The 26,175-nt window shown below is 37.6% G+C and overlaps 1 protein-coding gene across 8 annotated transcripts in view; it reads left to right on the top strand.

Moving 5' to 3' along the window:
- The window catches only part of TENM1 (teneurin transmembrane protein 1), an 829,655-nt gene that overhangs the window by 600,488 nt on the left and 202,992 nt on the right, over positions 1-26,175 (top strand). For 7 of the 8 annotated variants that reach the window (XM_032123523.1, XM_032123524.1, XM_032123527.1 and 4 more), the window contains one exon: positions 16,162-16,422. The exons of the other annotated variant lie outside the window; for it this stretch is intronic. In XM_032123523.1, the coding sequence (XP_031979414.1) occupies positions 16,162-16,422 (261 nt within the window). The remainder of the gene's footprint in view (positions 1-16,161; positions 16,423-26,175) is intronic. 8 annotated transcript variants of the gene reach the window in all.

Below are 26,175 nucleotides of genomic sequence, written 5' to 3'. Positions count from 1 at the left end.
TCAGCATCAGGTTATGCTGCCCATGGCCTCTGGAAGTGAAATCAGTCTGAGACTGAAGTGCCAGAAACACCCCTCCTGCATACCTGGGAAGGGGGAGGAATCTGGACCTCCTGCTGTTGGCACTTTCTGAGCACAAAATATATTGTTGGTAACATTGTTGATATTTCTTTGCAAAGAAACTAAATAACAAAATTAATTATTCTATTCAGGTAGAGACAGGAATTATTTTTAAAATTTCTCACTAATGTTTTCCTTCCATTATTTCTGTTAGAGTTTTCATATTTGTTGCTACTATTATTTGTCACTACTAGTGTTATTACTAGGTATGTTTGTAGTGCTGACATAGTACAAGTTCTACCTGCATTACTTAAAGGTGCAGTCTTGTACCTTACACTGCTTAGTCCAGAAAAATAATCAGAAAATGTTTTGTGAGATTTCTTTGTGTATATGTAGATGCAGAACATTAAAGGAAAGGCAGAAATCAGAAGTGTGTGTGCACATGCTTGTGAACTTTGAACAGATTTGGGGTTGTTATTTGTAATTGGAGTCAATTACTAATAGTTTAAATAGATAAGTGCTAGAAATGTTGACTAATAGTTGTCCCCAGAGGTATTCACCTCTGCTGCTTGCAAAATGTGTCAGTAATTTCCTCTTGCTGATGTTCCTTTCCTCATTTTGTACTTGGGGACAGATTAGGAAGTTCATTGTCTTTTACACTCTCTGGAAGGACATACAGAATTCTTGAAGACAAGGGCATGGTATGAAAAAATCCTTTCATTTCAACTGAGAAAGGGAAAAAAGAAAATAACTGCCTGTTCTTACTGGGTAAACCTTTATTTATGTGAGCATATCTTGGATGACCATCGTATCTGTTACCTATTGTAAAAATAGTGATGGAAACGCAGTTTCCACCTGCATGAACAGCATTCCTTCTCCCATTGTTACTGCAACCACGTAAAGAATATCTTGGTTGCTTTAAATATATTTAATTTCTGCTCCTGTGTATCCAAATTTTCTGAGCCAGTTCTGTATTTAGTGATACTTAGTGAGTTCTAGTGAAAAATGTAAAATAAACAAAAGAGTAATAAATTGACTGGAATATCTATTTGCATGATGTCATTGAGCACAGCGTATTTAATGTCAGAACACCCTGTACTCCTGTCTGTGATGAAGGGCACACTGTGCCCTTCACCTGCCCAGTTAGCATAGGCAGAACTTGCAGCTTTACACTATTTCTGCAGGTAAAGCTAAAACTGAACATAGTAACTTCAACTTTATTCAAGAGTGCTTTATGCCAAGGTGGTGTTCTGATACACTGATGATGGTTTGCATTGCTTCCTCAACATTTAAACTTAGCTTGAGGAATTTTCTCAGATATTTTGGGATTTTTAAATTTATTTTAAAAATTAAGTTCCTAATTACTCAATTCCTTAATAAACTAATCCATTGATTTCTATAGGTTTGTGGTTTTAGTTATAGGAGAAACTGTCTGACACACAGTTTTGTATTTTGCTGTGGCCTTTGGATTAAGACTTTCTTTTCTGTAGAATTCTGCTGGGAAGATACAGGACAAAGTTAATTTTGTATGTCTGTTTATGGATTAAAATATGAAAAACCATGTGCCTGCTTTTAGTACTGGTTTTGTATGAAAATAGTCTTTTGCCTTCACTAGTCATACTACTGTAAATCACAAAATAATATTTCTTCTTTAACAACAAATGAGTACATTACAAATTATGTATTGTAGCATGTGTCAATACATAACCTTGAGTAGTGTTTTGTCAGAAGTGTGTAATTAGTGGCTCTGGAAAGGAAATATTTGTAGGATTTATTTAATTGGTTTGGTTTGCCTACAGATTCTCAAAGAATTAATTGAGCTGTTGGTTCTAGGCATATGATTCTTCTTGGTAATAGTGAGAATTATGCCTATAGGTGTGAGTTTAAGCTGATACTGTAGCAGCAATTACTTAAAAGTTTGCAGTTAATTGTTGAATTGTTGGCTATTGATCTGTAGAGTTTCAGTGTTCAGGGATGGATGCTAATAGTTTATTTTTATTGTATGCTTAGGAAACTAATCTGCTTTCAGACAATTAAAAGAAAAAGCCTTTCTTACTGAATCATTTGTCCATCTTTATGCCCTAGCTGCTGGATCAGACTATTGAAGATTCCACTCGTACATGTTTTTAAAGTACCTCTCAGCTCCTCTTCACACTTGTACCATTTCATTGGTAGCATTTGAGGACTTCTGGCACACATTTTCTTTGGGGTTTTTTGGGATTTGGGTTGGTGGGTTGGTTAGTTCGTTGGTTTGTTTTCCCCCCAGTCTGATAACATCAATAAAAAAAAGAAGAAAGAAATTAAAAATCAACAAATAAAGTGAAACTGTCCTACTTCAGTCCCACTGTGGAGGCTGTTGTGCTTTTGGGGCAGTTGCCAGGTGTTCAGCTGGCTGGAGGTTTGTGCCAATCACAAAGGAGTTGGCAGAGACAGACCGTACCTTTAGAAATGGTTGCCTCTGAAAAAATTTATTACTCTAAAGAAGGGAGGTGTTCTCTGACAGCGATTTTGGAATTGTGGAGAAAGGAAGGGCTGACATTGGGTACCTCAATGCTATTTACTCCTTGCAGAAATAATAGCAGTAATGTATTTCTTGGAGTAGGGGTGGACATACATTCAGGAATAAAAAAGCTATTTAGCTAATTTTCAGCTTGTATTTACAAAGTATCACAGGGGACAGCTCTGCCTGCTGCAGGCTGCATCTCCAGTTCATGAATTCCTGGCAGCCATCTGTGTGTCGTAACAGCTGCACTAGACCATGGTGCAAAGTGAGCTGTGTCAGCTTTGACCAACTTCTCCCTAACATTATCCCAACTCTCCGGTGAAATATTATTCAGCCTTGAATTCACCCGTGTGATGAATATTCATTTCACAGGTAATTATCATCATCACCGAACAGCTCCACTCACACAAACCGAACTTCTCCCACAACCCATCATTGCTGTCACTGTTCTGGCAGCACAGAGCTTATGATTCCTCCATGCCTTAATAATGCTCCATCATCTGTGCTATCAGATTTGGGTCAAATGACCATCATCATGGTTAGAAAGCTCTTCCTTCATACAGTGCTTTAGGAAAATAAAGAGGCACCTGCCATTCATCTTTCCATGTACCCTAAATCCCTCACTTGAGCTAACAGCACAGTGGCCACAAACAAGGAGCTTGTTTGCTGTAATTTGGTGCCCAAACTTAGATACCTAATGTGATCACGTAAGTGTTCAGACATTATATTTCAGTATTTTAAAGTTTTTCTCCAAGATTGTAGTTACTAAAAGAAGTCTCAGTCCTTAAATTGGATGTAGTAATGGCTTTATCTCAACTGAGTGGAATAATGTTGCTAGCAAGTACCTATACTTCAGTTTAATTTTATGATCTTTTTGGAAGAATTATATGCATAAAATATATTTTAATGGCCAATAAGTCCTACTAAATGATAAAAAAGAAATACTGTTTTCTTTTGATTCTCTAAGTGTTACTGTTATTATTAAAATGAATAAAACTGCTAAATAGCTACAGTTATAGTGGTAAGAGATCAGTATCTGAACTGGTTAGCGTTCGTTAGCAGATTGTTTGCAAATGAGGCGTTTACAAACTTGATGTCTTTGACAACGTTCAGCACAATTTTACAATGTTTGTATCATTATTTTTTTAAATTAGCCTCAAAACATGTTCAACAAATCTGTCCATTATAATTTCAGCAAGCTAGTCTAAGCAAGAAGACAAGTGTATTAAACAGGAAAATACTGACTTGTTACATTTGCTGGCCAGTGTCACTTCAGTTTTTCAGTAGCAGAGCATCAACAGGCTGCTTCTCACTCAATGTTTAGTTGTCTGTCCACTGATCCGTCATTTTGAATTGAAGAAAAGAAGGGAGATGTGGGAAGGGGACAGCAGTGAGGGGTGTACATACTCTTCTGAATGAGTATGTTGTTGACAAGGTAGTTCAAATAAATACTTTTTATTAGCCTGTTAAAAATAGTTCTTCGTCCTGTGTTCACTTCTCCATTGCTACACAGCAGATCACTGTTCATCCTGCTTGGGTTTGAATTATCCTCATAATAATGAACTCAGGGTTCAGACCCCCTGAGTTCAAGCCCATCCTTCCCTCCTTCTCCCTCCACTGAGAGTTCCAGCACTGAAAAATGTCTGCTCCTAATTCAGTGCTCAGTTCGTGTGCTCTCTGGAGTAAGGCTCAGACTGGTTTCTCAGAGCTCTGTCTGATTAGAGTCAAGGCAGTGAGGATCTTGCTTTGTTTTTAAAAATCAGTGGTTTAAGCTCCTACAACCAAATGTTTTGGGGGTTATTCACTCATAGTCACTTCTGGATGTGCTGCTTGCATGCTTTGCCAGTTGTCCTGATCAGCTGTGCTGTTTATTTCCCATTTGCTCTGTCACTGCTGTGTCTAATATTGGACACAGCACGAGATGGTGCAGCTCAGGAAATGGTGAAGCAGCTGGTAGGGAAATGAGACAATACTAAATGGAGAAAATGTGAAAAAAGGCGAAATCCACATGTGACTTGTACGTTCTATAGGGAACTGGTTTTTGTGAAGACTCTGCACTCAGCATATTTGCATGAAACAAATTTAATAGGAAAAAACAATGGAAAATGGTTTTAAGGTCTGGTTAACACGTAGAACTGTCTGCTAGAAGAAACCCTTTTACAAAGCTTCCTATTTTTTTTAATCTGAAACAAATCCTTGCATAACTGGATATTTGCTTGGGGTTTTTTCTGATACATTTTTTTTTCTGTAAAATACTTAAACTGAGAAAAATAGTTCTGTAGACTGTCACTAAGTATCTCTAGAATGCAGTGTTTATTGCAAGGAGAATATCCTGTATATGTTAAGATTGTGAAGTTTATAGTTACATACTATAGTTACATACTACATATAGTTACATGTTTTAAGTCTTTTAGTTTTGGGTTTTCTTCCCCCTCCTTGATATAGTGAGTGCATTAATACAGTGTGAGCTGGGCTTTTCAGTAGATGAAACAATTGCTGCTGCAGTCCTTCCAGAACAGCCAACGGTAGGGCTAAAATGTTTTTACAGAATAAAACCAAAGGAATTGAGACACTGAATGCTCCTACAGCATTCCTGTTCTTAGATCTCCAGCATGACTGAGAATCGCTCAGGTGAGGGTAGGGCCTTCTTTCTCTCAAAACACCTGTCACCTTGGTGTGCATTGAAGTCCATGAAGGTTATCTAAACCAAATGTATAGTGGTTTTTCCTGGTTATCTGTGGCCTTAGTGTTTGAATTCTGCACAGATTCTTTTAGTAGTACATAGCAGTACATTCTTTTGTTGAACATGGTTTAATACACAATTGCTCTCATTTTTGCTTGAATCTGGTATTTTCTCTGGAATCTCTGTTTTCAATGCTTTCTCCCTTATGTGTCCCCTTTCTGATCATGGCTTAATTACATTTTAAGTGCCTTCTGTGTTACTGTCTCCACTGCCTCAGTTAGTTCACCTCCAACTGTGTGAATTTTTTAATAACGAGGCACAAATTATTTCTGGCAATACAGAGTGTGAGCTCTGCTTATCAGCCTATAGCAAGCTTTCCTTTAGGGCATGGCAGAGGTTACAGAGGCACTGTAGGTTAATATGTTAGTGCCATTTGGGTTTGATTTATTTTCTTTGGGTTAGTCTCAGCTGCTCTAAACTTTGACTCTTCCTGATCCTCGTTGATCGAGCACCTTTGCAGAGCCAAGAATTATGAAGAGCTCATAGGCTCTCAGTTGCCCATGGCTATCGAACCCAAGGTATGTTAGCTATGAAGAAAGTCACCAGTGTGCAGCTCGTGTTCCACAAATAAAATGTCTGAAAGGCTGATGCTGAAAAGCTTCAGAAGCAGTTTTTATGGGCAGTGTAATACTGTGGGTAATTCCTCCAGTGTCTTTCAGTTTGTTAAGATTCAAACAAATTATTTCATTTTCTGATTTCCTTTTTCAGGATTTATCTAATAAAGTTGGTAACAATTTTGAGCTCTCTCATGTTAGGTAGTCAGCCTCCCAACCACCTTTCTACACATTAGCAGTACATATGTATCCATTTATTTGATGATGGAGGGGATTTGGTTCTACTTTTGGATAGTCAACACTACCTGTGATTTGCCTTAGAAAGAGCAGGTGCCTGCCTGCTAATTGTCAACAGTGAGAAATCACATTTCAGCATCAGTCAGTGACTTGTCCTTTCCCAGGTATCAATTATATGGCTGTGTCTTTGTGAAAGATTAAAACACAATGTGGTTAAGTCTCACACTGGAGGTTTCAAAATCAGAGACTAGAATAGCTGCTAAAATGAGTGTCACGTGTCTAAAGAAGCGATTTAGTATATTAAAACAATTACAGCTCTCATTAAGAAAGGGCGAGGAAATTAAAGAGGTCTAGAGCTGTACAAATTGTAGCCAAGTGCTCCCTCCTAAAGATAATGGAGTTGTTTCATCATGTCCTGACTGTGTTCCCAAAGTTTGGATAAGTTTTGATGCCAGATCATGGGATCTCACACTTGTTTAAACTTCATGACAATGTACAGAGGTCTTTTGATTTGGTCAGCTTTGGAATTTGCCTCATACTTAGTTTTGGAGCAGCACAGGAATGATGATGGCACTTCTCTCTTTGGGAGCTCTATATCAAGTCTCGAGATAGAAAATCTTGCAGATACCCGCACCGTATTGTATGCTTAGAAACTTTATTATGCTGACAAAAATATCTCAGATTTTCATCTCTCCTTGGTAATCATGATGTGCATTTTAGGATGTTTTAAGAAGTATTTATTTAACTTAATTAGTTGTGTGATAGTGATGTAAGATTACCAAAATTATTTTATGGGGAGGCACAGCTGGAATGGTGTCACCACTTTCAGCTGAGTTTCTTTGATGCATAAACCCCAAAATTTTTATGTTTTGGAGTTGCTGATACAGAATGTAGCAGTCTTTATAACTTCTATAATTACATTTAGAAACACAGAGTAGAAGAACTAATGTCTGGAACTATCAGAAAATCTAATAAAGGTCTCCTAAGAAAGTTAATTAAACAGTTGAAAAAAGTTACTGTGATTGTATGTGTAAAAATATGATATGCAAACCCAATGATTTCCATTCAATTGTTTTAATGTTAAACTGCAGCAGAGCTGACCTTTAAGTTTGAACTGCTGTTACTGAAATTTCTTTGGTAAACTGAACACCTGAGGAAAGTAGGGAGCAAAAGTGGTCAGAATTATGTGAAGGCAGTTAAATCTCCCATCTCTTGATCAGATGGAACATTTGATGACAAACCCCTCAAAGGATTTTGGGGGAAGAGGGGCTGTTTAATTGACAAGCTGTGTCCCAGTCGGCTGATCAAATGGAACGGACGTGCCAGGTTGTCTTCCATGTGTTCTCACTGATGTCAGATTGACAGCAGGATGTAATTGGATGTGAGTGGAAGCACTGAAGAGCTTGTGCACATGCTCATGCTTTCTCCTTCTTCTTCCAAGATTAATGTGAAGGGTGAATTCATTGGTATAAATGTTACTTAGTGGTTCAATCTAAATTAAAAAATACGCTGTTTTCATAGTAGATGTTAATTTATTAAATTCATGCCCCTTGTGTAAATTTTTGCATGATGTGGTAAAAAAGGAAAAAGAAATGCACATACCAGCACCCCTAATCAAAAATAAGTCAAACTGTTTAGCTGCCCCAAGTTCTATTAGGGGGCATCTTGAAGTCTGACTTGAGAGTTTTTTCCAGTAGAAAAGGTGATTGCACACTAAAAAGCTATTAGTAAATTTATGGGGAAAATGGAATATTTTAACAGTGAAAAATCAATTCATGGATTAGATTTTCAAAATCACAGAACAAAGCTGGGTTTCCAGTTTTATTGTTAGGACATAACCCAGTGTCTCTTGAAAACCTCACCTAAGAAGTAGTTTTAAAATGCTTCATAGTCTGGTAGTCTGGCCAGCAGTCATTGCTCTGTAGGATTCTGATTCTCTTCAGTAAGAGCCCTGGGCTCCCTGATCTGATTTTGCCCTTCTTTGAGCTGGGGATATGCTACTGACTGCCAAAACTGGTTCCAGTTTCAGTTATTTAAAGAGAAAAAAAATTATAAAATTAGGTGCAGTATTCTGCAGGTGTTAGACATCCCGCAAAGAATTCAATGGATAAAAATTCCAAATTTTGGCTTCATTAGACAGTCTTTTTAGCTGGATGCTTGGGAGGGGTATCAGATGTACTTTCAGGATGGACAGCATTTGTGGGGTTGATACCCAAGACCTGAAGAGGTTAGCTGGCAGAATGTGTGTATCTGCTTGCTGTGCCAGCTGACCTGGGGACTGGAAGCTTGCAGACTGGGATTTGTAAAGCTTGAATTGGACATGGAGGGCAAGAGCCTCCTGCTGGGCACATCTCCTTGAGCCCCAGGGCAGGGTGTTTTTCCTGTGTTCCTTGCTTCTGGGATGGCAGCACAGTGACAGCAGCTACTGCTCCTTGTGCTGTTGTGCACAAGTACTGTTCTATTCTTGTTCTCACTACACACACAAGGTGTTGCTGGGGGCTGCCTGTGCATCACCCCTTCCTTTAAGGGACTTTGCTTCTAGGTGCTTAGACCTCTCCGTGATACCTGCTCCCTTGCAAATACTTCTTCCTAATTTTCAGCATTTTTAACAATTAGTTGGAATGTGCAGAAAGGGGACTTGGTCAGTGCAGTCTTGCTGAAGCCTTTCTCTCACTTGTGCTGAAATAACTCATTCACTGATCATTCACTGAAACTGGCACAGGGGGATCAAAACCACCTTCCTCTGCTCCAACCTGTCTCCGTTTGCTGTCTGCCTTCCATTCATGTCACTTCAAAGGAAGATGGCTAGTAGTACCCTTGATACTCTCTTAAGCTACTTTAAAATTTTATTAGAGCTTTGTAGTTTCTGGTGAGAGTTAAGGTGAGGAGCTGAGTTACTCTGATGATTCTTTTTGAGCATTGTCTGTGATCTGAGTGCCTCAGGTCTGCTGAATATCCCATCAGTAAAGGAGAAGATTTCTGGTAAATCTGTGTTGATAGCAGATCTCTAAAAGTCTTTCCACCATCACAAAGTTATGCACTTGCCAGATACTTACTCTGAGATGGTCACAATGACCTAAAGCCTAAGTGCTACGCTGGCCACTGGCTGCTTAGAATTAACTTCTGGATTTACAGCACTGAAAATTAAATCGGATTTTATACTTCCGGATTTTTGCATGTGTAGCCTCCTAAAACTAAGTCAGTGAAGTTTATAAAGATACCTGCTTTGCACATCTTTTATTTAAAAGAGACGTTGGTGCTCATGTATGTAAAGTTATTGGTTCAACTCAATATAAATTGGTTCAATTCAATATAAATTTCAATATTTTGAGAAACAAATGGTGTATTTTAAACATATTTCATAAACCAGAGTCAAAACTGTTGATAGAAATTATTTCCATATTTTTGTCTCAAGTTTTGTTAAAAAGTGATAGCTGTCATGCTTAGATGTCACAGACATCTAAGACTGGAGTTTGAATGAAAGGGATTTTGGTTTAAATTGAACTGCATTCAGAAATTACTACCAGAAAAGCATGGCAGAGCTGAATTCAAGTTTGTAGGGATAGAGCAACAATCTGAGGGTAATTTCACTTGGAAGAAAGTGAAATTCACTTTGGTATTCTGTTTGCACTCTAATAATTTTGCCAGCCTTTCATCTCTGAAGTGCCATACAGAGTTGGAAGCAAGATAGAATCACAACATTAACTTTGCCTGTTGAGAGCTGTGGATGCACTGGACTAGAGGTAGCTGTACAGCATCCCACTGTTTCACACCCCGTGGTTAATCTTTAGGAAAACTATTTGTTCATGTGAAACTCCTTCAAAGAGAAAAGCTAGTTAATCTGCTCAAGATAGTTTGATTCATGGTTCTAGTGCCCTTCATTAAATTCTTAGTTATGGCTAGCTTTAATTTTGAAAATTTAATCACAAGAGGAAAGGATTCATTATCTGTTGCTTCCCTCAAACACATAGGCAAATGCCAAAACTTGTAATAGAAAAATATTTTAGAGCCAAGGAACCTTTAAAATACTTGAAAGAAAATTGGAATGCTTTTCTCTCATGATAGAGTTTTTGGAAACAGAAACTGTTTTTTTCTTGGAAATTCTTAACTTCTTAATAGATTTTTGCATATGAAGAATGAAATTACAAGTGAATCTATTGTAAGACAAGCTTTTCCAAACTCTATTTCAACTGTAATATTAGAAGAGTTTAATTTATCCCCACAAATGATATTGAGGTTATTTCTCCTCTGTGATAATTATATTTTTTACCCTTTTGTCTTTAATAGGGTAGAGTTAGTGTGGTCATTATTTGAGATTAAGTTGGTTTCCTTTATCTGAAATTTAGGTTAAATGCTAATTCCTGGCATTTGCTATGGTTTTATAACTCTAAAATTAATTAAAGGAGAGATATTTATGAGTACCTGCAGTAGAAATTTCTCTTTAACAGAATCCTGTGAATGGAAGTGTTTTACCTCATAAAGGCACACTTCGGAGTAGGAAAGGCCATAGCCGGCAATAATTCTGATGTATTTGAAGTTCAAGAATTAAATTTCTAATCAATCTTGTACAGAGAGTGTTTCTTCCTAAATTAAAAGGAGACCTGCTGCATCCACACTGTAACTCCAAAGATTCCTTCTCTGGCATCTTGTTAGTTGAGAAACTCTTGAAAAACAAAATCTCTAACATTTAAAATTTCAAGCGATCTCCATAAGAATACTCTGCTTCTGGGGACCGAGAAGGTTCATCTGTTTTCCCATAGGATCAGGATGATATCTGTGCAAAAATTCCTTATTTATGTTGTTTTCAGTAGTAGTAAACATAAAAATTAATACCTGAGAACTCCAGCAGAATATTTAAAAATAGGTTCAGTCTATTTCTGTGCTCTTTCTTTAAGCTTGAAGCAGTAGTCTGAAGAAGAGAGTAGAAAGATATTTGCCATGAGGCATGGGTTGGAACCACACTGGTACCTCTAGGGAAGGACCTGAAGAATAAAGACTTTTTCTTCCTTATAAATTTCACAAGCCAAAGAGTTTCCTGAAAGTGCAGCCTCCTTTCCTAATCCCTTAGCTGTCTAACCTGCAAATTTCATTCCTTAGTGTTGTTGCAGACTCTGATTCCTCTTTTATTCCTCCTTTAAGTGTTATTACTGATATTTTTAACTTTCTATCATCCCTGCTGGTAACTGTAGGTTAATGTATAAGAAAGTAAGCTACATAAATAAGGGAATGCAAGGAAAAGTTGAAATACAGTAAAATAAAATGTACAATAAAATGCATTTGCTATGTAAGTATAAAAATTCAAATGGTATATTTTATGTGGTTGTTATTTATGTGTAATATGTATATAAATTTTTATTTATTAAAATATATGCACCTGAGAATCAGTTTTGGGCTGTGGCAATAATATAATTGATGATAAACATGAGACTTCTGAAGCAAATTAATAGTCAGTATAATGCACTTTTGAAAATTAATTGATTTTTGGCTTCTTCCTCAATGATTTTTGTGCAGATGGTTACTGGAGCTTAATGTCTTTGAATTATATTGTCCTAGGAAAGATATGGTATGTTCTCAACATGGAAACAAGATCTTTGACTAAATTAAAAGCATATACACAAAGCATTCAAAAATATATGTAGCAGGTTGTGTTTCACAAATGCCTTTACGAAGCAGCTTAAGATCTCTGCACATTTAATTCTCAAGTCCAGCAACCAGCCAGTAAACCACAGTCCTCAGGTGAGAAATGAGAAATTTTAAGGGCCGTTGAACACATGAAATTTAGCAGAGTGCTCAATAGCCCTCAAAATTTCTCATTTAGGAGAATGCATATGTATTGCTTCCAAAAATGAAGGCGAACTTCACTTTCCCTGTTTGATTTACATTTCTTCCTGTCTCCTTCCCTCCCTCCCTGTGTCTCCGAGTCTCTTATACCACGTGTAGCTGGTCTGCCTTTCTGCTTATTTGGGAGCACATACAATACACCTACAGATTAAAGCACTGGAGTAAGTTCAGTGTGAAAAAATATACAACAAGTTGTGGTGTAACACTAAAGTCCCAACTCATAAACAAAGTGCATGTTGAGGATATTTTCTCCCTTGCATTCCCATTATACTCCCTCAGACATGAGCACAAACATGGCACTTTTTAGGTTAATGTGTATCATTTGCCTTTCTGGAGTTCCTTCATTGTTGTTCTTTTCCCCAGACTCTGATATTTCCAGTGTTCTCAAAAACCCTCCAGTCTGAAAGAGGAGACTAGGCCAAAATAAGTATCATAGATTTAAAATTCCCGGGCTGATGTTTTCTCCTTGCCTTTGAGCTCCTTAGGCTCTTTTATAATTTTATATTTGCAGAAAGAGCAATTTGTATTTTTTTGTCCAGATAATTGATTTTGTGCGTGCTTGGGCAGGGAGCATCCTCAGAGTAAGAACCACCTCATACTGAGAATAAAGAATAAAATTAATTTGTGAATCAGTGATGTTTAAAGACTTTTAGAATCAAGAAGCTGCAATTGCTTAATTATATGATGGGATTCATAAAAGGCACCTAATAGCAAGATGTCAAACTATTTATAGTTTATAAATAAATTACATTTTTTGTAAGCTCTTTCTCTAGTTCAACATATAGGTCAGTTAAGTAATTTAAATGAATATTATTCGTCACCCTGTTATTAATACAAAATAATATTTTTCCATGAGGGAATAGGAAAATTGGAAAGGAAGGTTCTTCATGCTCATCTCTATTTATACACTAGTTTTATGTTTCTTTTATCTTCTTTGTTTGGATAGTCTTTTTTGTATTTTAAGTATTTATTTATTGAAGTAAATATTTATTTACACTCCCAATTAGTTGGTAGAAATTAGTAGAATTCTTGGCAAATGGCAACAGTGAGGAGATCCTACAAGTCCTGCAAGTCCAAGTTTGCAGAATTAGTCGGTTGGAGAGAGGGGCCTCCATGTGCTTTCACTTGGGTAATTTTATTTTTTTTTTTTTACCTGAGCCAGACAAACTAAAAGAGTTGCAGAAGGAGTAGCAGGCACACAGTTATTCCTGACCATACTAAGGACAAGGAAATGCTCCTGAAGATGCACTGGGATTAGTGTTCTACATATGCAGGAAAATCCTGACTTTAGGTTTTTAACTTTACTGGTGGCTAAATTGATGCCATAGTAAATAAATCCTTGGTGAGTTGTCTGGAGTTTTCAGTTGCTTTGTCGTGAGCAAAGCTGGAGCTGGGTTAGAACTGCCTGGTCAGCTGCCCAATTCTCACATCAGCCTTAAATGGCAGAGGCACCACTGCCCAGTCGGGTCAAACTTCTCTTTAACTGCTTATCTCTGAAGACTTTTTTTTTTTAATATGAAATTGTGTTTAGAAGTAGAAAGAAAAGGGTCTGTTAACTGAAATGCTGATTTTTATTTTTTTTGACAAAGCTTTCTTTCCTTTTCTTGATCATTCGATATTTTATATTTCTTCATACATTACTTTTTGAAGAAATAAATTAGTCTCAGTGTGAGATAAAGTATTTGTTTTTCTAACAGTTGTGTTACAACAGGCTCCATGAGGGTCCAGAGGTGAAAATCCTTTCATCATCTTCATAACTACCACTTTTTTTTCTCTGTCCACTGTTCATGCAAAAACTTGAATTTTGTATTAATGTTCTCTTTTTTTCTCCTGTGACTTTGTGGTAATACTGAATCTATCATAAATCTACTTGAACTTTATCTCCTTGTGGAAATAAGTGGTATTTTAAGTAAAAAGGTTAGATATGCAGACTAAAAGCAGCCACTTCTGCCATTGTAAAAGCTTTTCAGAAAATGAATCCCATGGGAGTTAAAATACTGCAAAGGCTTGTATACTTAAGAAATAGACTATTAAGGCAATAGATTGTGTTAAACTTGAGTTGAACATGAGTTATAGTATAAAAAGTCACTTTCACTCCACAAAAAAAGAAAAAAAAGAAGGAATTAACATATAGACTGAAGGGTAAATTCTGTCCTTCTTAAACGTGTGTAATCTAATTAGCATATTGTGGGATTTACTGGGATGAATTTTCCCCTTGGCGTAAGCAAATGCAGACAGGGAGAACGTGGACCCCAGGCTGCTAATGGCAGACATCTGCCTGGAGGGACAGCCATGTCAAGAAATGCCTGCATCCTTGCCCCATGAGGACCTGGGATCAGCTGACGTGATTCTTGAAGTTATGAGAAGATTTTTAATTATGGCAAAGTTCCTCAGACGGTAAAAATAAGCAAAAATTTCTTTTAAAGGGGAAGAAGGATGAGATGATGTTTCTTGAAATCACACCTGTTGTAAGGTAGACAAAGTTCAAATGCCAAATACTCCCTACACAGCTGCTTCCAAATATTTTGGCTGTTTTCTCTTAGCCATCTCCATCAAACCTCAGAGTCAGCCTCAGTGCATCTGAGAGACTTGGAGGACAGGGCTCATAAAGGTGGCACATCTCAGCTTCTCAAGGGTAGGGCTGAGACCACCTCCTCCTCCTTTGTACAAGACAAAAAGATCAGAGTGGTGATGGAGCACTTGGGATCATCCTGGCATCTGTCCTGCTGCTCCAAAAGGAGCAGGAGCAGTGATGGCTGGTGCTGCTGGGATGGGCCACCCAATGCAGCGACCACACCAGTCAGACAGGGTGACCTTCCATGAGTCCTGCATAGGAAATTGAGGCCATGGCCATGCTTTTGTGTTTGCTGCCCACCTTCTTCCCTTGCCCTCCACAAATGAGGTTGCCATTCCCTGAGCTCAAAGCCAAGACTACAACCAAGACCTTCAGGAATTTTTGGATGGCAAAAGAAAAATCTATAGAGATAGATGACTTACAGATTGAACCACCTGAGGAAATTGTATCTTAGCATTTGGTTTGTAGGTTTTGGTTGATACCTTCAAGAAAATAGTAGGGCTTTTTGTTATTTCAGAGAGAGTGCTTAAAATCAGAATCATTCCTCTCACTAGCTGGTAAGTGGACTAGTTTGGCAAATTAAAGCTTTAGTTAGGATGACAGTGGAAAAGAGTATTTGTCTTTAGTCTCAATAAATGACTCTTGTCTCTAATGTTTCTTTTCTAGAAATTGAAAGAATACTGTATACATATATGATATTGTATTTAGTCTCTCAAGATGGCATCCCAGGTCTGATGTTCAATTAGGGAGTGCAGTTCTGTAATCCTTATTTAATTAGAACTCCCTGTCATAGTCCCCATAGTGAGTTGCATTTGTAATTGGATTCTCACAAGTGAGAATATGCAGAGGCTACCTCAAAGGGAAGTTGCAGTTTGCTGATGTGTGTTACTTACCTGTAGTTCTTCGAGATTGTTTCCTCTGCATATTCACATTATGGGTCCTGTCCACCTTCTGTTTGTCCTCGGATTTCTACTGCCCGACAGCTGCAGTGTTTAGTAAGAATAACTTGTAGCACTGTACAACTCTCAAATCTCAGATGGCTTGGTGTCATGAGATGGCCCTTGTACAGTCCTAGTAGTCACTGCTCTTCTAGGAAGTTCCTGTAGGCCACCAGCACTGGAGAACCCAAACCCACTGGTGTGAATATGCAAGGACAGCACTCTCAAAGAGCGAGCCAATGGTAAGTACCCTTTCTTTGTCTTCTGTGATAAACCAAGTATTTTAACTGTTATTTTGTAAGTTCCCTATTGGCAAATTTGCTACACTTTCCCTATGATAAAAACATACTGAGATTAATTTAGAGCTGTTGCTTTCCTGGCAAAACGTGAGAAAGTATCTGTGTTTGCAGATGCTCACTTCAGTTGTAAATTGATGTGCAACTATCAGTGTGTGGGTGTGTACACGTTTGAGCTATAATACGTATTTCTATCAGACAAAGGCACAATTACAGTGCAGCACTATATATTTTATTATATATTCTTCTAGTTGTATTACACTTAGAGTAGATCAGACAGCAGAGTGAGTCACTGACCAAAAAAAGTCTTCCAATAGTATGAACAGTGTTAATTCTCAAAACAGATTCTCCAAAAGAAGATCCAAGTTATATTGCTTTTCACTGCTACATTTTTTTCTGAACTTTTGTTTTTTGCAGACATGGAATTCTGTGAGACTCCCCATATCCTGTGCTCTGGCTATCAAACTGATTTACATGGTGTAGCTGAGCACAGTTACCCGCTGGAGGTGGGCTCGGATGTGGACACCGAAACAGAAGGTGGTGCATCCCCGGACCACGCCCTGAGGATGTGGATGAGGGGGATCAAATCAGAACACAGCTCCTGTTTGTCAAGTCGGGCAAACTCAGCATTGTCCCTCACTGACACTGACCATGAAAGGAAGTCTGATGGGGAGAATGGTAATAAAGAAATGCATCTAATATACTCAATAGTAGTAGTAATTTATTCAAAACTTTCTTTTTCTACTTATTTTCCTTTTTCCTTTTTTTTTCTCTTTTGTTTTCTTTCTTTTTTTCCCCCCTTCCTTCCTAGATCTCTGTACTGTAGGTAAGCTGAACGGATTGTTTGCTGTGTGTATTGTATTTATAGTTTAGACAGAAAATAAGACAAAAAAAAGAAACACTGATTTTGTTAAAACATCATTTCTCTAGAGACTAATAACTTTTCCACATTCTTCATTTTTATGTCATTGGACATTTGTCATTTGTATTTGCTGGCCTATGAATTAGGTTCTAAAATAAATCTATAAATGTCCATTTATATCACGTTTTGCATGCAGTTGTTCCTGTGGCTTCTGGGTGTAGCTTTAAGGCTCTTCAGCCAGGTGACTTGAGAAAGACAACCTGGAGTCCTAAATGGTCTGTTTACCTCTAATCTTATGCTATACCTGAAGACCTGTTTTTATCAGTAGGACAGACTGAACTGGTCTTTGTCTTATCTCAGTTCTGTATTTCCCTGCATATGGAGAGTGAGCTTGTGGGTCGCATGGGTTTGGTTGTTGTGTGTGTGTGTGTTTTTTAAATATTCTTTCTCATTCAGAATTTTTTTACTCATTTGCTTTTCTTACAATTTAGTGTGTCACAGAAGGGAAAAATGTGCATTTAATTAAGTAACGTGGGGAATTAGTATTTTTTTATCTCTGCATTAAAATTGATTAAAATCTACTCTATTTCCTTACAGAGTATAGTAAGTAAACAAATTTATCATGCTTAAGATCAACAAGCTTAGCTGATATTTTAATTTCTGTGTTTAATAGCTGCATGTTATGGCGGGTCTAGATGTTATTAAATATTGACACTTTGGTGTTGACAGCAACACATTTTAGTGCCTCTGTAGTCATAAGGTGAAAGAGATTTCAGTTATAAATGACATTGCTATACTTACATGTTTGAATTTGTCAAATATGAAGCTTGTAATTACATAATTTCACCTGGCTGTCTGCCAGTACCAGTGATAATGTCCAATGTAGGCTCAAAAACATTACATTATCTGCTTGAGGTTAAAAAAGAGATTTTAGTGCATGGCTTGTTTCTAATTAAATACTGCTTTGAGGATTAAGCATTCTGTGCTATCACGTTTTCTTGTGTTGCTGGAATCAGTTAATTTTTAGATGCCACCTCATTTCCACCATGCAATTCCTGTCTTTCAGCTTCCTGTTTCTGTGGGATCCATCCTCTGTAAAGTGTTTGCTGCATAAGGTGTTTGGGCTTGAGGGAGGGTGTATGTTGGTGTGTTTTCCTAAGACATTGGGTTTTAGATGGTGGCTGAAGGAATTGAATCTGGTCTGCCTGGCATTGGTTGGCCCTTAAACTGTGGAAGAGGTTTAAAGGGAATGCTGCATGGAAAGGAATGTGCATTCTTGTTCCATTCAGACTAAAAAATACACATTTCTGTTGTAAGGTGCTGGGAAGCAGATGTATTGAAAGCTGATTAAGCATATAACTGAGTTCTGTATTTCAGTCTGGAGTGCAGTGGTACAGCTGGGTGTTGATGATATTTTGCTAGTTGTACATGTACTAAATAGGAAATCTTCTGTAGATGAAAATTACTGTAAGAAGTGCACCTTCATCATCTTGCATGGATGTAGCAAGAACCATGGGTTAAGTCATTAAGATAGGGACACATAATCATTGTGCTTCACCACCAAAAAATGGAGTAGTTTCTTCTAAAGGTTTGTCTCTGAGAATGATTTTAACTAAACTGGTGTAGACAGAGTAGTCTTTTTGCATGTGGCTTTAATATTTCGTTCCTTGTAAGCCTTGTAACCGTTTTTTAATCAGGGATTCATGTTTGAAGTGCTTGAGTACCAATTTTAACTAAATTGTTGGAAGAAGAAAACAAGGACAAGAGCAAGCTGGAAGAGAGAGAAACTGAGAGCACGAGTTCACTTGAACTCTTTAGATGTCTCCAGGCAGGGCCATATAAACAGGTATCAGTGCTTCCTGTGGTGTTGTGTCATTATAATAATTACAGTCATGAAATTTAATGTTGAATAAATTTGAACACCATGGTTCAAGCTACATTCGTTTATATTATCTATTATTTTACAGGTAAGTTCATAGCCTAGATTCCTGATCCAGAGAGCAGTGTATTTTTCACCTGGGTTGGCACTCAGCAACAAAGCACTCTTTGAATACAGGAGTCCATAAATCTCTATTTAAATTATGTCACAGATGGCACATCTTCCTGTTTCTTTGCAGTCCTGTGTGCCTGGGGCTTTATCAGAGAGCCACAAGTGTTGCATTTATCCTTGTCAATTCCTGCCATGGAAATGTATTTTTTTTTGTGCCAGCCAGTAACTTCTCTGGTGTGAAACTGGAAGAGTGCATAAGATCTGTTGCTGGAAGTATGTGAAATATTAGTTTCCATGATACTTTCTAATTGCTGTAAAAATATTTAGCAATTCTGGATTTCAAGGGGTTGACCAAATTGTATGCGAATGCAGCTATCTGTAACTGGAGTAAAATTAATGAGAAAGGTACAGTTGTTGCATGGTTTGAGAAAACATTGTTATTGTTCATATTTTGAAGGTCAGTAGGGTTTTGGGTTTGGGTTTATTTTTTTCCTTCCTCTATGAGCACAATTTTTGCTACAAATGCAGAACAGCTCTTTTTGTGGTAACATTGGGACAATTAAGTGTGTGGACTCAGTAGACGTGCTTTCAAGGCAGTTTTTTGCTTTGTGTTGATCTGAAGCTAATATACTTCTTAAAATTTTCCTCTTTCTAGCTATTTCTTGACATTCTCCTATTCGTTCTGAGCTCTAGAATGAAGTTCCCTGGCACAGGATATATTCTTCTCTGTTTATTCTGGGTAGCCCAATTTGAGAATTTATTTGAGGATTGTTTTCCTTCATAGACACACCAAGTCTGTCATAATCACTGTTTAAACACACTCTGGTTGTTTTGGCAGCATTGAACAGATTGTATGAAACACCAGCGTTCCCATTTAGTGTTGTCAACATTAATGGCAACTAATAATAGCCTATTAGTGCACAGACTGCCTTCAGCTTTGCCTGAGGCTAAGCAAAATATATATTAACTGCACGAAATGAATGACCAGTTTCTTGGGGATCATTGCTTATCTCTGCTATAGTATAAATAGCTCCATTTAAACACAAACAGCGTTACTCTGCAGTATGTGAATGTAAATTTCAGACAGCAACACCACAGAATAACTGTATCAAAAATAGTTCCTTTATGCCATTGAAGAAGACTGCACTTAGCGTCAGTACACTGGTACAATGGTATCTGTCGATGCAGCATGTCAGAACATCAAGTTTGATGCTTTTGTCTGCCAGATTACTGAGCTGGCAAATTTATTTTTTTATTTTTTTATTTTTCTGGAGTATGTGGTCCAGAAGAGGATACAAACCTCATCTACAGAAAGGGTGATCTCCAGATCTATCCCTAAAATTATATGGCTTGACATGGATCTGCCTCCCACACTAAGTAGTGTACTAAAAAGCAGCCCACAGTCCATTTTGTGTCCATATAACCTCCCTCATTGTTCATTCAGTTCTTTTGTATTCCTTTACAGGATGTCAGTGTGGCTGTGACATGATGAATTTGACCTCAAGTGCATTTATGCTGTGCCATAATCCATTTTTGAGCCATATTTGACACATCTGCACAGCCATCAACTCTTTTAGCTGCTACATCTCATCTGAGAGCTAGTGTGGAACTTCAGCCATTCCTACAATAACACAATTTTTAACCTTTTTTATTTTGTCAGAATGCTTTGACAAGCTTTTAGGTCTGACTTGTTTGGCTCATTCCTGACATCTACTAAGATGTTTTTATGCAATTAGTTACTCTTTCTCTACACCATATTGACAACCAGTAGGAGAGTACAGGATTCCCAGTGCTGGAGGAGTGAAATGCACACTCGTCTTGGAGCCAGATTCCTGCTCAATTTCTTTGGCTGAATTATTTTATGACAACTGGGTATTAGCTGTAGTTCACAGTGACTTCTTTGAGATTTGTAGGCAAGAAATTAGGGTGTTAGTACAGGCTGAAATAGCACTGGTCATGCAATGTAGCATTATAGTGCTTGAGATCTGGTCAGGCAATGTTTTTAAATAACATACTTGTTTTTAAAAACAAAGCAAGAGGGGGGAAAAAAACCTGCCATGGAAAAATGTAATTTTTCCTTTTTGCCTACATAAATTGTTGGGAAGATTCTTTCTTATCAGTGTATGGGATCAGTTTCTATTTGAAACAATACTTTTAATAATAAACATTTAAACAGCAGACTGCAAAGACGGGGTAATAATATTAGCCATATATTAATAAGTAGATGTAGTAGAGAAATTAGTAGGTTACAGATCAAATCTGAGTTTAATGAGCTAGAAACATGTAAGATTATTCTTGTGTAATTCATCTAAGAATTTGGTTTATAGCCTGGGAGCAGTGATCCATTTAACAGAGCTTTTGACTGTCCCTAAATCTCTGGGGCTTTTCATTTTGCTTGCTGGGCAGATGGGTGAGTTTTGGACAAGTCACCTTCGTTCTTTGCACTGCAGATTCAGTATCTTAACAGTATCTGTTAAAGGGATAAAAATAGTAAAAGAAATACTGGAATGGCTGATGCTGTATGAGAAGCACAACTTCATGAATGCTGTAGTTATGCAGACATGGAGAGGATTTACTAAGGACAAGGCTCTGATTTAATTTATGGTGTGTGTCAGTAGACCTACTGTGAATTCACACCTGTTTAAATTAGACTTGAATTTGGCTCTTCATAAAAGTCTTGTGTTTAATGTAAGGAAGTGAGAGCATTGTGATTAATGTTGCTGTTATTTAGTGTTATTTTGTAAACAAGTCAGGCAGTAAGCTGATCTCTGGCTTTCTCATTTCTCCAGGAAATTATTACCAACAGCTACATTACAATAACAATACATGCTCTGAGAAGTGAGCATGTGACTGCCTCTCTATGCAGGATTGTGTTTGTAATAATGATGGCTGAAGTATATCCATTAGCTCCTGTCCTGTCACTCTTTATTTACAGTGGTGCAATTAAGAAATTGAATTACTTATTTGCAAGTAGACCCATTAGGTCAAATATGTGTAAGTAGCCTTGAAAATATAAAGGTAAATATTGGTCTTAATCCCATTCCCCCTGTGTCATTTAATATTTTTCTCTTTGCTCCTTGTATGCCTTATTTTGCCTTTTTGTTGTGGCATGGATTGCATTCTGTTTGTACACTCCTGCCTATCAGATCATTTAAGGCACCTAACAGACTAAGGCAACCTCATCAATAAAATGCAAAAGCCCCCATGGTGAAATTCCTTCAACTTCTGTAGTTTACTGTAGCTTGTCAGATATTTGATTTATGATACTTTCAGATATTTGACAGAAAAGGGCCACTTATCTTCCCTTTATAAAAGACCTCTTTTTTCTTCTGTTATGGAGGGTTTTTGATCTTTTAGTATTTAGATGGTATTTATGTTGGTTACTTCTGCTGTTGTTTCAAAGAAGGCTCCTCAATGTGAAAGGAAGTGTGTGAATCCCTGCAGTAACATAGCAATGCCTTTTGGGGAGCATTGGCATATTCACTGACATGGTAACTGCTCTGCTGGAGTTGTTAAGAGTGTAAGATGCTTTTGTTGACCTTAGAGTGGTTCCTTTGGAAATGTTACTGTCTCAAAGGCAGCATGTAAGTTACCTGAATTGCTTTGGATAAGTGTGAGATGCTTCTCTAAGCACTGTAGCATCACCTCAGCTGTAATATCATACAAGTCTTAAGCTTGTGCCCCCAGTATTTAAGCCACTTATGAAATTGTTTGTGTATGGAAATTCAGCTAATGACTTTTTTGTCAGTATTGTGGGGGAAATTCTGCCTTTTAAAATTACCATCTTTATTACTTTTTTTGACTAACAAGGGCATTGCATCTGCATGTCTGCGATTTTAATATTTACAATTCTCATGTGCTGTATTAAAATCAGTACACAGCGTTAAACATTCCCTTTTTTGTGGTTCTCTTTTAGGCACAATGAACACTAATTTAAAGACAAATATCAATATTTAGTGTCCTACATTAAAGATTATGAAACAGTGTTTAGAATGTAACAGAAATATGTTATATATTCCAGAACCTAAATTACATTTGCCCACAGCATAGTAAAAACTATCAGTGCATTTGCACAAGGTTGTGTAATATTTTTATCCCTGCAGTTTTGTTTCCTTTCGTGGGGGCGGGGGGGTGGAGAGGGAGGAAAGCTTGAGTCAGGTCTAATTTTTATTCCAGAAATCAGTAAATTGGCATTAGAGCTCAGAAAAAAATCTCTTGGTTTCCTCCCCTGTGTAATACAGCAAGTATAGTGGATGTGGCTTAAGGAGCCAGCAGCAGTATAAATTATCACTCCTTCTTTCATTTAAATCCTTTTTTATTTTCTCAGTATTCTGGATATGAACATAAAGGAAAATTATCTCCAGAAATATTTTACAGTGCAAAAATATGTTGCAGTGATTCTGCAGTTCTTGGGATCTCAGTTTATCTAGGCTGCCACAGGGGGGAAAACTGAGATGGGATAGACAGGTAAGTGTCTGCTTTCTTGTCAGGGTGCTGCAGTGCAGAAGGGTGAGGATTATCTGACTTCTCATTTCACAATCTTTATGAGACCAGGGAAACATTGAACAAAATACTTTTTCTCTTGTTAAGCACTTACTGTGAGTCTACAGGAGGACATCTCTGGACAAGTGTGTTGCTGGGAACAGTTCCATTCTTAACAGTCAGCATATCTATCCTGCTGCTTTATTTATGTTTTTTTTATTAAGTTTACAGCATTCTTTATTTCCCATCTCTTCTGCTTAAAATTTAAAATGTTTTAGAAGATCAGCAGTCTGATTTAAAGAAACAACCTAGTAGTCATATTTTATATGTACATCCTTTGGGACTATTTTGAAATACAATCAATTTTCCTTATATGTCTTAAAATGTAGATGTTTTTACCAGTTGGAACCTGTTTTTCATCAAAGTTTTGGATGTTCTGCTTAAAGCTGAAAGTTGAATATCATTAGTGCAAAATAAGGCTAAGGGAAAACTTGTGAGCTCTGATCATGGAAAATTATAGTTAAGGCTGCTAGGTAAATGAGATCAAGTTAACTCTCATTTGGTTCCTTACACTGTCAGCCAGTATGGTTTTAAATACAAAGAGAACTGGAGCTTTTTTCATCCCCATAGCAAAATGCTTTACAGCTGCCACATCACAGAATGGTTTGGGTTGGAGGCGACCTTGAAGATCATCTTGTTCCACCCCCTGCCGTGGGCAGGGACACCTTCCACTATCCCAGATTGCTCCAAGCCCCATCCAGCCTGGCCTTGGGCACTTCCAGGGATGAGGCAGCCACAGTTTCTCTGGGCAACCTGTGTCAGGGCTTCTCCACCCTCACAGGGAAATAATTCTTCCCAAATCTCCACTAAACCCACCCTCTGTCAATTTAAAGCCGTTCCCCCTTGTTGTATCACTCCATGCCCTTGTCAAAAGTCCCTCTCCATCTGTCTTGTAGCCCTTTTAGGTACTGGGAGGTGCTCTGAGGTCTCCCTGGAGCCTTCTATTCTCCAGCCCAAGCCTGTCTCCTTAGCTCCAGCTCTCTGAGCATCTTCGTGGCCTCCTCCGGACTTGCCCGAACCGTAATACCGTAAGTGAAATAAAAAGAAGGGATCTAGCAAATGAGTACAGGATGGATACAGAAGTGACAAATACTGACAAATTACCATTTTAGGGTCTAGCGAGGTTTAATCTAAATACTATTTCTTCTTGATGATGTGAGATCTAAGAATTTATTGTTGTTCTGTGGATGAGAAAGGTTGTTCATTCTTCCTTTCCAACCTTTTTAAATTTTTACTTATTTAATTAATTGTGTGTTAAACTACATGCAGAAGTATTATCTTACATTTTCAAATTTGTTAGTATTTCATTTCCTCCTGGGCTTGGGAGGAATATGAAGATCAGCATAAATCTGTATTATTCAGGGTTACAAATATTAGCATATCTTCACCTTACAAAAGGGGAGTATTAATAGTAGCAAGTAGTTTTCATCTAGAAGAAACATAGTGACTGCTTCCTATGGCTGCAGTCTTTATAGTCTTCTAAAAGTGAAAGCTAAACTAAATGTATTAGCCTATTTCTAATTTCTGCAATAGAAAATAGGTTAAGACTGAGAAGTTGTATATGAAATTGGAGTTCATTTTTTCAGAATAAAGCAGATTTGAATGCTCCTTGTTTCAACTTGCTTTTATATACAGGGCTTACAAAATGAAATTCAGCATTTTCTATATTAACTTCATTTATTTAATCATATCTAGCTCTATACCCTCACTTTATACTTTGTAACATGAGCATGAGAGGAAATGTATATAATTAGCTCTTCTAGAATATGGGTCCAGGAGCACTGAATAGTTCCTGCAGGCTGCTTCGTTTCCCTAACAGATGTTTTTGAGTAATATTGTAATCAGATTCACATATTCTGATGACTAATTATATTGCCAGTGTTTTTTTGTTTGTCTTAAATTTCTACCCCAGATGATCTCCAATGTAGATTTTATACCATGTTCCCAGGACTGACTTTCAGCTGAGCAGCACATGTCAGCTTCTGATCATGAGCTGCTGGGCGGGAGCTGTTCTGGCAGCACAGAGGAGCAGCCCTTGGGGCATCACAAACCACGTGTTGTAAAGTAACCGTGTTCCTTTGCCTTGGGTGATCCAGAAAGGGAGCTGGGGATGGTCTTTGATTCCATAAAACCACATATACTAAAAGATATCTATGTGGGAGGAAATACCTGCAGGTGAGGATGGCTTAGGACATCAGGTTAGGGTTGTTCAGCTCTATTGCTGGAAACTTTGTTAAAAGATCTCAAAAGGAGGTAACAAAGGGACAAAAGGGTATTTCTAGACTGTGTACTGTATTAATTATGGTTCATAGCACTTCTCCTTCCCGTTTAATTGAAACGGTTTTAGTCACATCTTTCAATGTAGCTTTTAAACTTTTTGCCTCTCTGCCTACAGTTTTTTTTGAGTAAATGTATATTATGAACCATTACCTACCTTTTTTACATACCAAAGTCACGGTAAGTGTTGTTCAGACTTGTCTGCCCTTCTCATTGCTTTGTTCAACGTCAATGTCAAGTGGCACTTTGGGTTTGAGAACATCCTATTTGATTAATTTTTCCCCAGACAGTGCTTTTGAGACAGCAAACTTTGTTATTGCCCAGTCATGCTAAATTCTTTTAGAGCGAGTATTTTTACTGTGGCAGAAGTGGCAGGGCCATAATGCCTGCTTGGAATTTATGTTTTTCTGAATAATTTGGTATAAACATACCTCCAGTTGCACAATCAGAAAGTATCTGACGTAATTTGGTTGAATTGACTCTTACTTGAATCAGCTTGAATTGTTGAGTAAGAGAGCTGCTTGCAAGCTGTGTACTGTCAGTGGGACCTGATGAGTGATGCAGGATTTACAGCTCAGCACTAGAGATTTCTCAGTTATTTTCTTTATGACAAAACAACTTGTGGATGCTTGCAGCTTTTGATTACTGTGGAAAGGTTTAGGTTGTGCTGCTGATCACAGATAGGAATGGAACTTTTGCTGTAAAGCAATAAAGCTCCTGGTGAAGGGAAAAACTCCAAATTTATTTTTATGTACTTGTA

The sequence above is a fragment of the Corvus moneduloides genome, chromosome 14 (genome assembly GCF_009650955.1).
Source record: "Corvus moneduloides isolate bCorMon1 chromosome 14, bCorMon1.pri, whole genome shotgun sequence".
NCBI lineage: Eukaryota > Metazoa > Chordata > Aves > Passeriformes > Corvidae > Corvus > Corvus moneduloides.
The sequence above is the reverse complement of the archived record's forward strand: the minus strand, read 5'-3'. Positions and strand labels throughout refer to the sequence as shown.